The 16,706-nt window shown below is 43.3% G+C and overlaps 1 protein-coding gene across 1 annotated transcript in view; it reads right to left on the reverse strand.

The window, feature by feature from the left end:
- Positions 1-251: 251 nt before the first annotated feature.
- The window catches only part of arhgap39 (Rho GTPase activating protein 39), a gene marked incomplete at its 5' end in the record, with an annotated part of 56,606 nt that continues 40,151 nt past the window's right edge, over positions 252-16,706 (reverse strand). The window contains 8 exons of the mRNA XM_079267645.1: positions 252-525; positions 1,470-1,639; positions 1,787-1,878; positions 2,258-2,457; positions 4,123-4,196; positions 6,514-6,727; positions 8,302-8,487; positions 15,176-15,340. Coding sequence (XP_079123771.1) covers positions 331-525; positions 1,470-1,639; positions 1,787-1,878; positions 2,258-2,457; positions 4,123-4,196; positions 6,514-6,727; positions 8,302-8,487; positions 15,176-15,340 — 1,296 coding nt within the window. The 3' untranslated portion in view covers positions 252-330. The remainder of the gene's footprint in view (positions 526-1,469; positions 1,640-1,786; positions 1,879-2,257; positions 2,458-4,122; positions 4,197-6,513; positions 6,728-8,301; positions 8,488-15,175; positions 15,341-16,706) is intronic.

Here is a 16,706-nt window from a genome sequence, read left to right on the forward strand (position 1 = left end):
CACAGTACTGTAAGCATATGAAAACCTTGGAACTCCAATACTGGTGTATGTAAATGTCAATTAAAGGACTACATCTACAGAAATAGAAAAAGAAAACAGCTGGTTCAACTCAAAATGTACTGTGGTGAAACTCCAAACAAGGCAGTTTTGTTAGTTCCAGAAAAGTAAACGGAGCGGCAAGGTGCTCACCCAGCGGCAACAATGTGTGTGTGTGTACGTAATCCTGTGCCGGGTGAGTGTGTGTGGGCCTGTCATGGAGAGGGTTAAAGGGAGCGTAGGGGAGGCTAAAGTATGGATTGTGTGTGTGTGTCTGCGTGTGTGGTGGGGGGGCTATAGGATTCCGTCCATGAAGCTAGTGTCCAGCCGCTGGATGAGCACGCGGATGAAGGACATCTCCTTGCGGGTGTTCTCGAAGATCACCCTGGGGTCGTCAGACTGGCAGCGCAGACAGTTGGGGGCCATGACCATGGCCAGGTTGTTCACATCCATCTTGGTGATGACCACATTGGCAGACTGGGCAAACACCTGAACACACGCAATGCAAAGCACAGGAGTCTAGAGGTGGCCTCATGTCAGATTCAAGACATTTCATAGACATTTTATTGTTTAAAGTTTGCTGGGGTTTACTTCAGCCATTTTGATCTGAACCATATCTATCGTGAGCATTTGTTCAGCGTTGATTAGCATTAGTTTGGCTAATGCTAACATACCAGCATTGAAACAAAGATGGTTTTGCATACAATATGCTAAGAAACAGTTTGCTCACTTTTATTGTATTTGAGGGTTTGTTTCGCTAACAGCTAGCAGCTAATACTGTACTGGTAAGGATATACCAGTACACACATCACTGAGTACATTGCCACTGCTACGCAGGCAGACAGCTTGGTGAGTTTGTTGGGAGGGTCGTATGAAAACAGTTTTAATAGGAACTATGTCTACTTTGGTAGAAAGTACTTAATGCTGTTGACAAACATTCCATTCACTTCTTTTGTATTGCAGTGGAGGCAAAGAAAACCAAAACTGATACCACTAGAGGGAAGTGGGAAAATACTGGTTTTCACAGTTAGGCTCAACCGACACATTAAGGAAACCAGTCTCAGATGAGAAGTAATGAGGACTCTATCAGTTGTTATTTGTTTCACTTCAGGTTCCCCTTTTTTCTTTTTGGGTGGGGGTGGGGTGTCCTTAAACTGTTTCAGTTAAATTAAAAAAAGGAACATTTGGGGACGTGTTTGTTTGATTGACAGGAGTCCTGTCCCACCTCAGCTCCAGTGTTTTCGCTTTAGTAATTTAATAAAAGTAAGCAAGAGTAAAAAGTCATGACTTAATGTTGACATTAATATTGTTACGATGTCACTAACACAATGTCTAAGTAAGTAATGATATTAATGTAGGGCTGTGTCTTTGCTTTAGGATTAAATTCAGTAGAGGCTGTGGAATAACACTCTGTGTGTGTGTGTGTGTGTTACCTGTAAGAAGCGGATGAGGTAGCAGAGCACCAGCTTGTTGATGTGCGGCAGGCCCAGCACCACGTTGACAGCGGCCTCCGGGTTGTCATAGTGACTGATGCACTCCTCGTAGAACTCATGGGGGATCAGCGGCTCCTCCAGCTCCCTGTACCAGAGCTTGAGCAGAGACGCTGGGGACACACGGGGCCGCGTGAGAGCATTCAACTTATTCACCTCATGTCCATGACAGCAGCTTTCCTGTGAGTGGCAGCAGTGTGGAACCAGAACCAGGTCCGCTGTAGACCAGCAGTGATCTCAGTGTGTGTGTGTGTGTTTACCTGGGATGTGCGGGTCTTCCAGCCCTGTGGGGATTTTCCATTGATCCACTTGCAGCTTGAGGGCATTGACTTCATCTATGTCCCCCGGTACCCTGGAGGTCAAAGGTCACAAGCTTGTTACACTTCAGCGCCCTTCACCTTTTACCGTCTCCGCCTGGTCTCCTCTCTATATGTATTTGTACCTCTGATCTCTACATAGTTGTAGTAAAGAAAAAAACTCAAAAACCCTGCTGACAGTGAAGGAGAGAACTGGAACTGAGCGGTTTATGTCACACAGGACAGTGGTTTCAATGGTTGGAATCGACTCGTCATAAATTAAGGCTTCCGCGGCATTATAAGTTTAGATGCTGCCTGTGAGAAACCACAGGAGAAACTCCAACTGTGAACACTGACATCTGATTTCCAATGAAAGCCCCACATAGTCCTCTCCTTTCTGTTCGACTCACAGTCCCGTCTGTCTCCTCCACTCACCTGAAGATGCCTTCCATCTGGTCTCCGTTGAGACCCAGAACCTCTTCGGAGAGGCGGGTCTGCACCCAGGGCAGCTGGTTGTCAGGGTAGCGCTCCTTCTGCAGCGCCATCACCTCATCCAGGGAGGAGCCAAACATGGAGGGACTGAAGATGGCGTTTCTGGCGTGCTTGATCTCCTCCACACAGGGCTTCTGTAGGCCCTGAAGAGAGAGAGTTCATGTTAATACAGCGGGGCAGGTGAAGGGCAGCGTGGATACTTGAAGGATGTGGGTCAGAAAGCAGCGGGAGGAGAGGAAAGTCACATATAGAGATGTCAGTGGATGCATTGGTCCAGCCACAGAACACAGTGTGCTGCTAGAGGTGAGCAGGTTAACTGCAGTCAAACACTGTGGAGTCCTAAAAGTGACAAACGATCTCCGTCAGCGACCTGCTGACATTCTGGCACCAACATGTACATGTTAGCATGTATGCTACACATACAGGCTGCTGCCTGCTGAGGACAGTGTGAAAGCACCTTAGCTGCATTTTAGATTTGAGTTATTAATCAACGGGAAATATAGCTTTTAAAAGCCCTCAACACAAAGAATCCAAGAATTAGGTTTGTAGCCAGAAACGCTTCCTGGACAGATCAATTCTTCACACCTGGAGCTCTGGTTCAAAGTCATTGCGAATACGCTGCCATCTCCTGATGTTCTGGAGCATCACAACACTTTAAAACCCACTAAGGCTCCAAATCAATTGATAAGGGTTATATACTCTAAGTTCACCAATGCATACATCTCCACCCTGCACATTTTAAAAAGCTTAAAGGGACAGTACACCCCAAAATCAACGTATTTTTTTCCTCTTACCTGAAGTATTGCTATTCAATCTAGATCGTTTTGGTGAGTCGCCTAGTGTTGGAGATATCGGCCATAGAGATGTGACATGCAATATCAAAAAACTCAACGGCAATGTCTCCTTCCAGAAATAGTGATCCGGTTACTCAAGATAATCCACAGAGCTTCTAGTTTCTGCCATAGTTACATGAAACTGCTCCAACAGGGTTTGTTGGTGATGGTGGAAAAATGAAGATGCTGCTCACTTACTTGTGGTGAGTTCAGTCTCATACTGGAGGACCACCAAAGAAATAAGCCTTCTGGATTCAACGTGTTTTCATCCTCTGTGATTGTTAATGTTTGCAATAACTGCATTGCAGTGTTATAAGTGGGTTTTTTAATCATCAAATAAAATCAATCAATCAAGCAACACACACACACACACAAAATACGTGGTATTTGCAGGTGGGACTCTCTTCAATTTGCTCGCTGCATGCCGGATACTGGGGGCAGTCTAACTACTCATGCTTCCGTGTACATACAGTATATTACCTCCTCCTGACAGTACTAAACGTGTATTTGCATGTTGGGACACACCAACAACTAGAGGATTATGGACACAGTCAAACTAAACCCGAACCAGCAAAGAAGCGATTCTAGTAACAAGTATTGTGTGTGTATCAAAGCCTGAGAGATCGTGTTCCTCTGAGCCACAGAGCTCCATTGTTGTCTAAAGACTTCCACACACACTAGTTTATTTTGACTCAATCCCACATGCAAATACTCACTGGAGCACCAAATGTGGATTCATCCGCTGCTCAAAATAGTCCCAAACAAATCAACAATTTTTCTCCTGTTTGAGCAACGTTTGCTGAAAACTAGTGACCAGCTGTTTTAGGAAATAACAGTCTTTAAAAAAAAAAAGTGAGCTGTTTGTGAGCAGCACAAACATGGGATTTATTTACAACAAGAAACTATACACTAACATCAAGAAAATAAGTTATGTCATTTGATAGGCAGCAGAAACAACGACATGAAGACATTTACCTTCTTGGCACCAGTCAGAGCAGCTTTTGTCAGTTTCCTGTAGCAGTATTTAGCATAGCTGCTAATGGCCACTCCTGAAGAAAACAGAGAAAATACGACATATTTACGCCATTAGAAGATTTCCTGTTTTGTCATTGTCTGCATGTATATACTGGTTCAACAGAAACAGCTTCCTTCAGTGCAGGAAGTTGGAATTTGTTAATAAGCACAGGGTCAAAGGTGAAGCAGCCTGCAGAGAAGAGCCATGAGTCATGAACCAGATAACCACTTTTAATTCTAATGTTCAGCCAAGCAGTCCCTGAACACGTTTGTTCTCAGAGTGTTTTTGCATAGCAACACTTATGAGATTGTTGTTCACACAGACATTCATTATACATGACATGTAATGATTACCAATTATTATTATTATCAATAAATATTACCTTAGACTGTATCCATATAAAAAACACTTGTTCTTGTCATACATGATGAGTAAATTAAATGTATCAAAGCTGATTAATCATTTTTAGAGTTCAGCTTTATTGTGAAAATAAGAATAAATATGTTATAAAACTTGGGAACAGGACTGACAAAATAGTTTTTAAAGTCAACTTACTCTCTTTTTTTCAAGTGGACCGTGAGTTAAGATGGTTATATCAAAACTAACAATTTGATATTTTGCTCTCATTTTAAAAGCTTAAAGCAATCAAGTAAAGAATGAAGCCGATGTGGTCAATACTTCAATATTTCAAACATAAATTGTTTCTTTTTACGCTTTTTCTTTGTAACTGAAATGCTATTTGCCATATCTGTCTACATTCTTCATGATGTAGCTCTGTTTCGTTTAGTCACTGTTTCCGGTGACTAAACCTCACAACCGCTCCTGAGCTCATGAACTTTATTATTTATTTGAAAAAAGCTACTCACAGAACAAAGACAAGCTCAAAAGCATGTGCTATACGAGACGTTGACAGTAATCTGTTGTTCACTCTGTATCCCTCTAGAGGGCAGCAGAGCACCAGAATTAGGAAGACCTCAGAAACGCAGTAGCTGATTTAAGACTGAAATACTGATGTCTCTCACTGCATCTCCTGCTCGAGGACAACGGTTGTGGGATGTGATTTAGTCGCTGACATGTTGCATGTTGGCCTTCATGTCAATACAGAGCTTTCTACTGGAACTAATATTCTACATGGGATTTGTTGGATTGTATACCTGTATCAGTGTCCCTGGTATCTGATATCTCATCCTAGAGTTGCCCACAGACTGTCCTCAGTGCCGCTAAAATCAATACCCCACCCCACCCTTTATATTAAAAAGAAAAACATTTAAAAAAATGCAGAATCTGTGTAGCTGCACTGATGAGCTTGTGGCGTGGCGATAGTAATGTGAGAAAATAAGCAGTATTCAGCTTTCCTGTTATCTTTGGTTGGAAGAGACCCATTGAGATGGGGGGAGTTATCTTGACTGGGACACACTGTCCAAGACATCGACTGAAATCCTCTCTGATCTCTTTAGTCACCTACAGAGTCACAGCCTGATTCAGTTATCTAGAACATTTCTACAAAACGAGAAGAGTTGACGTCCAGCACAGCTCCTAAATTGGCCTTGTTGTGTCAAATGATCATGCCAAGGGGAAGAATGATCTTTGAACTTTGGACAAAATGGACGACAAGTCCTTGTGCTCAGAATGATGAAGATCATGTGATATGATCAAAAGCTCCAGAAGCCTGAGGTGAGATTGTTGTCTTAAAAGGTTCTTAAACACCCTTCTATCTGTTAGAGATTGCAGTGTTTATTGCACCACACAATATGTTAGAACAAACCACTAAGCCGACCGTCTCCTAAATAGTATGTTAATGTACTACTCATTTCCAAGAGCAAAAAAAAGAAGAATTATGGGTTTTTTACTAATATAACAAGTTGGACCCCAAATGAATGATAAGCCCCCAAAGTGGCCCACAAATCTCAGTTATTGCTCATTTGAATAATAGTGACAGTGACTTAAAGCACATGAAACAATGTGTTTATATTATATAATAAATAACCATTATGTAATATAAAACCGAAACCACCATTATTTCCCAGCCTCAACCAAAGTTTAAGAAGTTTAAACTAACAGGTGTCACAGTCCTTGGTTTGTACGGAACGATCCAGGCAGCAATTATGTTTTCTTTCAAACTTTTTACACATGTTTTTGTGACACAATATCACGGACCAAATTGCTGGTCAAATGGGGATTTTGGTTCGAGGCCATCCTCTGAAGACCATGAATATCAAAAATATACCTCGAAGCAATCTGGGCCAGTAGCTCACACAAAGAACATTGGAACGGTCCGATGGTTGCACTGAGTTCACCGCCACCCTTAAATGCTATGAAAACGTCTCTACGAGTGTGTGCCGCCCCCTCACCCTTGGTGTCGTTGAGAGGGTCTGTGTGTCGGCAGATGTAGCCCTCCAGGTAGGTGTGGAAGCGGGGCGTGGGGGGGAAGAAGGCCAGGCAGATGGCCATCAGCTCCCAGCCTCGCTCCAGGCTGTCGTAGCGGAAGTTCTCTGTGGTCTGGCGACACAGCTGGATGTAGAGCTCGTCGCGCAGGCCCTGGTTGCTCCACCCGCGCACCACCACCTGACGGGAGACGGGCACAGAGGTTACTGTGGCTGTTGATTCAACTTCCCGGCCATTTTGGAAGCTGTTGTTGAACTTAATTGTACTTCTTATTAGTAATTGTTTTGCAAATTCACCTTCAGAAGCCTTGATGTTGCTTCTGACCCAACCAACTGTTTTAGTTCTAGCTGACTACACAGGCTGCGTAATGAATCGCCCTATACGCAATGTGACCCCGAACCCAAAGGGATGGATGGATGGATAACTAACTGGTGAACATAATGGAGCATTGAGCAGCTAAAGAGACAGATATATTTCTCAGGAGCTGGTGGAGACCAAAAACAGAGCTAAAAGAGAGAGAATATCTGACTTATATTCATCAGGTTGACTGAGAATGTTGCTCTGGATCTGCTGGATATGTCAACAGGCAACTGTTTGCCAACACATCAATCAACTGATAAGGTGATAATACGTCAATGTTGTGTGTACAACTTGTTCTGCTGGCCCAAATTGGCCACAAAACTCAATGAATGCAAGTTTGCTTCTACGTCCATGTCATTGCAGGAGTCGTTGGACTAGCTGCGTTATAACAGCTGCTGCAGCCATCAGCCTCTTTAACACTTCTGCTGTTTTCGACAAGATCAATATGTATCTCAATATTCATCAAGGATTTTGCATTGACCATTTTTTGGATAATTGTGGTGGGAAGAATATGAAGCTCATCTGCATGCGCACATCTTCAACTTGGTTGTGATTTAGAAAAGGAAATGTGCAAGGATGCGTGAGGGCGTTGTTTTAGAGATGTTTTGATACAATTAAACAAGTCATAAATCCCTCTTTGATATCCATTTTATATTGCAGTGAAAACATCTCATTGTACCGTATTTATTGAGACTATATTTGAACACACACATATACTGTATATATATATACTGTATATCTTTTGATAATGATGTAATCTACCATTGCCCAATAATCATTTTCACTGCATGGAGCTTGAACGCATCAAAATGTAACTCAATGGAACCTCAGTTAACAGCTGTTAGCTCCGTTATTTACTGAGCTGACCACCAGCTGCTAACAGCTGACAGCTAACGTTAACTAGCTCTCCTCCTGCTGATTTCCACACCGATTTATTGTTCTGATACTGGTATTGGTTTTGGAACACCATGTTTATCTTTTGTGTGCACGTAAACCTTTGGTATCGATCCTATGCATAGTTTAATAATGAGGCTGAAGAGAAAGCTTCCCCTCAAAGTCACACAGTGAACAAGGACACACAGCTTGTGAAACCTCCTGCACACATCTGCAGTACCGCAGAGAGGACAGTAGTGATCCTGGTTCAGTTTGTCATCTGCAGACACTGCAGAACCCTTGTGTATGAATCCTATACTAGTTAGTTCCCAAAGAAGAATGAAGCTGACATCTAGACTAGAGTCCTAATGCAGCTATGCCTGAAGATGAAGTGTCAGGTTCAGACCAAGGACATCATTGCAAAGTCAAACCACTACAGAGGCCCACCAAGGTGAGACATGAAGGAGTCAGTAAGATAATGAGTGTGAGGAGACCGGAGTGGTTCAGGCTTTTCCACAGACCTCCAGAGCCACGGCGAGGGAGTCGACCTTGGCGCGGCGGTCTCCCATGAAGGTCTGAATGAGCTTAAAGATGTCCACCGCTTCCCTCTTCACGGAGCGGTCGGAGGTCACAATCATGGGCTTCTTGATGGGCTCACTGCTCCAGGCCAGCATGTTGGCGATGGACACCTTTCGTCTGAACAGACCCTGAGAAAACAAGCCGGGGGATGGAGACAGACAAGATGCAGAGAGCAGCAGAGAGGGTGAGAGGAGTGGCAGACACACGGGAAAGATGCCATTTGATCTGCTTGGATTGTTCTCATGCTAATAAATAAAATCCATCAGGTGGAATGTCCCTTTTACCCTGAGACGTAGAAGGCTGTATTATGTGGAATGCTTTGAAAGCATGGCATGAAGTGGCTTCATGCATCTTGGGCGGATTGGATGGATTGAAATCCGCTTGTGAGGTGGTTTGAGTCACATTCTAGCCAGATGTTAAAAAGGTATAAATTATGCATCTGTCTCTCCGAGACGCATACATAACCTTTACTCCCCCCTACAGTGTCACCACGTCAGTAACTAAGCAGTCCACTCACTGTCTCATTTCCTTTATAGACCCTTTTATACCCCGCTGCGAACCGGCCGCCGTAGACCGGCGAAATACAACTGGGGAGGCTCGATTGTCACTGGCGTCCATGAATCGAGAAGGACTTCTTACTGGAACTGGAACGATGTACTAGGATTAAACTCTTTGTCAACAAAGAATTCGGTAAGTGACAAACTACGTTTGTTTTTTTACATCTGCAGTAACGTTTTTATGAATAATATTTGAATGGCTCGTGCTCTTGTGTGGTGGAATGCGTGGATCCGCTGCAGGTTTGCTGGATTGATATGTCATGCTTTGTTGTCATATCAATATATGTGACTGGTTCTTATGACTTTGTGGTTGTCATTGTGTTAATTATGTTGATTTGACTATGCATTGTCCGATAATGACGCAGCGTCTCGTCATGCACGGATTCATGTTAGCAATAAACCGGAAACAGGAACTTCCAACATGGCCACTTGGCCAGGTCTGTGTGGAGACTGCAAACTCGCATACTCACAGTTGAGGGACGATTTTCTCCGCCTGAGGTCTGAATTCCGGAAAAGAGAACAGCTGATCGACGGATTCGTATCCGTAGCAGCGGCCCAGTCAAAGCATATCTCATCTATGCAATCTCAACTGGTCTCGGATACTGCGGACACTATTCCCTGGCTACCCGGCCCTGCGGACGGGGAGTGTAGTCGGTCGTCCGACCACGAGCTGAGAGGACCTGCTATAGACCCGACCCATAGCTCCACTCCGAAACCATCCTGGACGGAGGTGGTACGCCGCGGCGTCCTGAGAAAACCAACTGGGGAGTTTCCGTTAACCACCTCCAACCATTTTGCAGTCCTGACGGAGAATACTCCCTCCCGGGCTTCCGCTACCCTTCAACCCTACTCGTTGGCGCAGACGGAGGTAACGTTAGCTCAACGGTTAGATGCAAGGCTTAGCGAGATAGAAGTACGGCTCCGCACCATGGAAGCTAAGACGCTGGTGACTGCGGGCGTAGCCGATGCGGCCCAAACAGACGTGGCTCCCGCTAGCCGTCTCCCTGCAGCCCCCGAGCAGCCGGGGGGCCGGGTGACTGCTCCCGGGAGGCTTAAACCTGGGGCGAGGCACTCGACTCACCAGCAGCCACCTCGCGTTACAAACGGGTCTTCTGCACCCAGCAGAGTTCTGGTCATAGGTAGCTCTATTCTGAGAAACGTGAAGCTAGCAACACCAGAGGCTACAGTTACATGTATACCCGGGGCCAGAGCAGGCGACATTGAGTCCTACCTGAAAGTACTGGCTAAAGATAACCGTAAATACAGTAAGATCGTTATTCACGTCGGCGGGAATGACAGTCGGCTACGGCTCTCTGAGATCACTAAAGTGAATGTGGAATCTGTGTGTACATACGCAAAAGCCATGTCGGACTCCGTAGTTTTCTCTGGCCCCCTCCCGAATCTGACCAATGATGAAATGTTTAGCCGCATGTCATCGTTTCACCGCTGGCTGTCTTGGTGGTGCCCAGCAAACAATGTGGGCTTCATAGATAACTGGGACACTTTCTGGGGAAAACCTGGTTTGCTTAGGAGGGACGGCATTCATCCCACTTTGGATGGAGCAGATCTCATCTCTGCAAATCTGACCCAGTTTCTGTATGGACCTGGTGCATGACAACTCAGAGATCAGACCAGGAAGCAGAGTTGCAGTCTTACACACTCCTCTGAGCTTCCATTAGAGCAGTTACTCACGCAACACCACATAGAGACTGTGTCTGCCCCACGGCCACTTAAATTAATTGAATCAAAAATAAACGATCGAGGAGTTAAACAAAATAACTTAATCCAAGTTAAAACTACCGCAACAGTACAACAAAATAGGATAATTAAATGTGGACTCTTAAATGTCAGATCTTTGTCATCTAAAGCTCTACTAGTAAATGAGCTGATATCAGATCATCATATTGACTTATTTTGTCTTACTGAAACCTGGCTGAGTAATGATGAATATGTCAGCCTAAATGAATCAACTCCTCCAAGTCATATCAATACTCACATTCCTCGAGGCACTGGCCGAGGAGGTGGAGTAGCAGCCATCTTTGACTCCAGCCTATTATTACACCCTAAACCTAAACTAGACTATAACTCATTTGAAAGCTTGGTTCTTAGTCTTTCACACCCAACCTGGAAAACAATACAGCCAGTTGTATTTGTGATAGTGTACCGGGCCCCGGGTCCGTATTCTGAATTTCTATCGGAATTTTTTCAGTTTTTATCAAGTCTAGTCCTTAAAACAGACAAAGTAATTATTGTAGGTGACTTTAATATTCATGTGGATGTCGAGAACAACTGCCTCAGTACTGCATTTATTTCATTATTAGATTCGATTGGTTTCTGTCAGAATGTACAGAAACCCACTCACTGTTTTAACCATACTCTCGACCTGGTTCTGACTTATGGCATTAACATAGACGATTTAATAGTCTATCCACAGAACCCTCTTCTGTCGGATCATTATCTAATAACTTTTGAATTCTTACTAACTGAGTTTACACCGTTAAGCAAGAGTTACTACACTAGATGTTTATCTGATGGTGCCGTAGCTCAATTTAAAGAAGCGATTCCGTCTGTATTTAACTCAATACCATGCTTCGATGTGACAGAGGACTCCTGTGCTAACTTTAGTCCGACCCAGATTGATCATCTTGTCGACAGTGCTACAAGCTCACTGAGAAGGACACTAGACTCTATTGCTCCTTTAAAAAAGAAGTTGGTAAAACAAAGGAGATTCGCTCCATGGTATAACCCTGAAACCCGCAAATTAAAGCAAACATCGCGAAAACTTGAAAGAACATGGCGTTCCACTAACTTGGAACAATCTCGGTTACTCTGGCGAGACAGTCTTAAGACATATAAGAAGGCCCTCCGTAATGCCAGATCAGCTTATTACTCATTGTTAATAGAGAAAAATAAGAACAACCCCAGGTTCCTCTTCAGCACTGTAGCCAGGCTGACAGAGAGTCACAGCTCTGTTGTGCCGAGTATCCCTATAGACCTCAGTAGCAATGACTTCATGAACTTCTTTAATGATAAGATTATAATTATTAGAGACAACATTAATAATCTCCTGCCCTCGACCGATCTTTCCACAAATAGAGTAACCTTAGAAACAGCTGTAAACCCTGATATATGTTTAGATGGCTTTACTCCCATCGACCTTGACAAACTGACTTCAACAATTTTTACATCTAAACCGTCCACCTGTCTCTTAGACCCTATACCGACTAGGCTGCTTAAAGAAGTGCTACCATTAATTAGCACAACTTTATTAGATATCATCAACCTGTCTTTAGTAACAGGTCATGTACCACAGTCCTTCAAAGTAGCTGTGATTAAACCTCTTCTTAAGAAGCCCACTCTGGATCCAGAGGTGTTGGCCAACTATAGACCGATCTCGAACCTTCCCTTCCTCTCTAAGATCCTTGAGAAAGCAGTTGCAAATCAGTTATGTGACTTTCTGTGTAACAATAGTTTATTTGAGGATTTTCAGTCAGGATTTAGAAAGCATCATAGCACAGAGACAGCTCTGGTAAAAATAACTAACGACCTTCTAATCGCATCAGACAAAGGACTCGTCTCTGTTCTTGTTCTGTTAGACCTTAGTGCTGCGTTCGACACTATAGACCACTACATCCTGTTGCAGAGACTGGAACATTATATTGGCATCAAAGGAACCGCACTGAACTGGTTTGGATCCTATTTATCGGATCGATCTCAGTTTGTTTATGTAAATGATGAAGCCTCAATGAGGACCAACGTCAGTTATGGAGTTCCACAAGGTTCTGTGCTTGGACCAATCTTGTTCACCTTATATATGCTTCCTTTAGGCAATATTATCAGAAAACACTCTATAACCTTTCATTGTTATGCAGATGATACTCAATTATATATATCGATCAAACCGGACGAAACCAACCAGCTTGCTAAACTGCAAGCGTGTCTTAAAGACATAAAAACCTGGATGACCTGCAACTTCCTGATGTTAAACTCAGACAAAACTGAAGTTATTCTACTAGGCCCAGAACACCTCCGAAATCAGTTCTCTAATGATATAGTTTCTCTAGATGGCATTGCGCTGGCATCCAGCAGCACCGTCAAGAATCTTGGAGTTACCTTTGATCAGGATTTGTCTTTCAACTCTCAGATAAAACTTATTTCTAGGACTGCCTTTTTTCACCTACGTAATATTTCAAAAATCAGGCACATCCTATCTCAAAGCGATGCAGAGAAATTAGTTCATGCATTTGTTACCTCTAGATTAGATTACTGCAATTCCTTATTTTCAGGCTGCTCTAATAAGTCTCTTAAATCTCTCCAGCTGATCCAGAATGCTGCAGCTCGTGTACTAACAAGAACTAAGAGGAGAGATCATATTACTCCTGTATTAGCTTCTCTGCACTGGCTCCCTGTAAAATCTAGAATAGAATTTAAAATCCTTTTACTGACCTACAAAGCCCGAACTGGTCAGGCTCCATCATATCTTAAAGAGCTTATAGTACCATACTGCCCTACTAGAGAGTTGCGATCCAGTGATTCAGGGTTACTTGTGGTTCCTAGAGTCTTAAAAAGTAGGACGGGAGCCAGAGCCTTCAGTTATCAAGCTCCTCTTCTGTGGAACCAGCTTCCCGTCTCTGTCCGGGGGGCAGACACACTCACCACATTTAAGAGTAGGCTTAAGACTTTCCTCTTTGACAGTGCTTATAGTTAGCGCTTTATAGTTAGGGCTGGCTCTGGCTTGCCTTGGACCGGCCCATGGACAAACTGGTATAGGCAAAAACTACAGGGGGACTTCCTACACTGAGCACCTCTCTCCTCCTCTTCTTCACCTCCGTCTGTATGCATTGATGTCCCATTAATGCTCATTACTAACTTTACTTCTTCCCCGGAGTATTTGTGCTTTCTCGCCTCACAGGATGACCGCAGTTTTATCTGGACACTGGTTCTTCAACCAGCCATGGCCCTGCTGACATCTACTACGATCTTCTTGATTAACATTATTAATCCTATTACCGACACCATTAATGCACAGTACTGATTATTAATCCTATTACCGATACAATTAATGCACGGTACTCATTTTGTCTCTTCCCCGGAGTCCTTGTGCTTCCTCTCCTCACAGGTTTCCATGGAGCATGGTTTCATCTGGACCCTGGTCCTTCCTCCTACCATGGCCCTGCTGACTCCAACTGCTAATATCACTTTTATTATTACTCACATTACTATTTCATACTACCGATACCATTAATGCACATTATTGACCTGCTTCTTCACCAGAGTCTCTGTGCTTTCTCGCCTCACAGGTTCCTGTGTATCCGGGTTTACCTGGACCAGGTCTTGCCTCCTGTCGTGGTTGTGTCATACATTGAATGTGCTGTAATTACATTGAATGTGTTGTAATTCACTATCCTGTTCTACACATGACATCATTGCACGCCTGTCCATCCTGGGAGAGGGATCCCTCCTCTATTGCTCTCCCACAGGTTTCTTCCTCTTTCCTCCCCGTTAAAGGGGTTTTTGGGGAGTTTTTCCTGTTCTGATGTGAGGGTCCCGGGACAAGAAGATGTCAAACGTGTACATATTGTAAAGCCCTCTGAGGCAAATTTGTAATTTGTGATTTTGGGCTATACAAAAATAAATTGAATTGAATTGAATTGAATGTATCTGCACCGTAGCTGTTCAACTGTAGTAGGACAGCACAGAAGGCCCAGGCGTAAAATGCACAGCCCGCCACTGCTTCTATGTGGTGTATAGATCCCCTGTCCACCCTAAACTGTTTTACGAGGGAAATTGGTTGTAATTAAAAACGAGGTTCTGGATGAATTTCGGTCTGGATGGGCAAAATGTTCATACAAACCTCAATCAAAAGATCAGATCAGCTCGTATGTTTTTCATCCAAAAATCTCAACACACTTCCATGTTTCTGAGGCCAGAAACAAGATGGACCTTGTGTTAAGAGGTTTTTGTCAAGCTGCTGTTTCCTTCAGGCTCAACTCATGTATTATGCCTTGAGCAGCTAAACCTGATTAGTGATCAGCTGATAACTGAAACCAAGCAGTGTAACCCAGTTAGACATCAACAGTAATGCTTTAATCTGTACAGTATGTGATTTATGAGCTGAAATGTTAAGCAGTACACTTACACATATGATAATAAACAATTTCAAGATATTCCGCAACATTTTTGGAGACAATTTTGGAAAGAGTTAAAGACGTAAACACCAACAAAAGTTCACGTTAGAAACACAAATCCCCTCCACTACCTGCGTGTGTTTGTTGAAGTGCTTGGACGCCCAGTTCTCGATGTCCGTCTCCGAGGAGGGCTTTCTCAGGGTGAATTCTGGGAAAATGCCACAGCTGGCGCTCGGCATCATGTTCCTGGCATTTCGGCTGGCCTCAAACTGGGCGCAGGCTCCGATGTCCTCCGACTGACGGGCGAAGAAAGAGAGAGGAGGGAACAGAAAACGTCAGTCATCTTGCGGCAGAACCTTTGGAGCAACTGAGAGCTTCTGTAGGGCTCAGAGGGAGCTGCCTGGGATTAATACTGACGTGTTAATACGTCAATATGCACAAGGTCATCGCAGTGCATCAAAGAGTCCTTTAATTCCTCGCCGTCTTGATTGAAATAACAATCGAAAGTAACGGCTGTGGATCAACAAAAGAATGATGCAAGAAAAGTAATTCAAAGGGAGCCACCAACCTCACAGCTATAAGAGCCCTTATATATACTGTGTAGAAGACAGTAAACATGAAGGAAGTACCATACGTAGAATATTGTTGCCATGGAGACATGTTTTTTGAAGATGCGCTGTATTTTATTTTGGTAAAACTGCACACGTGTAGAGTTTTGTCTGCAAATTGAACTAAACCACAGGGCGCAGATTATTATATTATTATTATTATCATATTATTATAACAATCTTCCCATTGGATTCTTATATAGTTGGTGTGACCTGATGGAGCATTGTGTTCCTGCAACTCTTCTGGATACATTCACTGGGCACTTTGGCCCCTAAAGGCCTTAATGAGGAGTTTGATATTAGATTTAAAGCTCCAGTGTACAGGACATGGCAGCATCTGGTGGAGTGGTTGCAGAGTGCAAAACCACGGTAACGCTGTTTTCCTCGCTCAGAGGCCAGCCATACCATAATACCACTACTTTAAGAGCAACAGAAGTTTTGCCCTCTGCTGCTCACGTAACAACGTATAAAACCCTCTCTAGAGCCAGTTAGCTTTGTCCGTTCTGTGCTGCTGCAGACACACGGTGGCCTCCGTGCTCCCTATGTAGATATGAAGGGCTCATTCTCAGCGAACCAAAACACAAGGATTCTTAGTTTCAGGGGAATATAATGACAACATACATCTGAATATTATATTCCTTTACAGCGAATAGATCTCCTGATCCCCTGACACGACCTGAAGATACCTTTAATACTCTATGTCAAATCTCTTACAGGATTATTGCCATTTGTTTTTTTGTGTATTTTGTTCTTTCTATTTATTATTGGTTATGCTTTTATTATTATTAGACACACCTCTAATGGAATACAAACTATTGAAGGTACATCATGATTTATATATATTCTTTAATTTCCTTTGTATATTGTGATATTCATGTACCTCTTGTATATAAATGTAGCCTCGATTTTGTAATTTGTGTTCATGATTAATGTATTTGCTCACTACGTCTCCACTAAATGGGTGGTGTACCATGTGTCAACTATATAGGGCGGAGGGTACAAGTTGTGTATATACTTGTATTTTCTTTAGTATACCATAATGTTCTTTATGTAC

The sequence above is a fragment of the Melanostigma gelatinosum genome (genome assembly GCF_949748355.1).
Source record: "Melanostigma gelatinosum genome assembly, chromosome: 4".
Taxonomy (NCBI): domain Eukaryota; kingdom Metazoa; phylum Chordata; class Actinopteri; order Perciformes; family Zoarcidae; genus Melanostigma; species Melanostigma gelatinosum.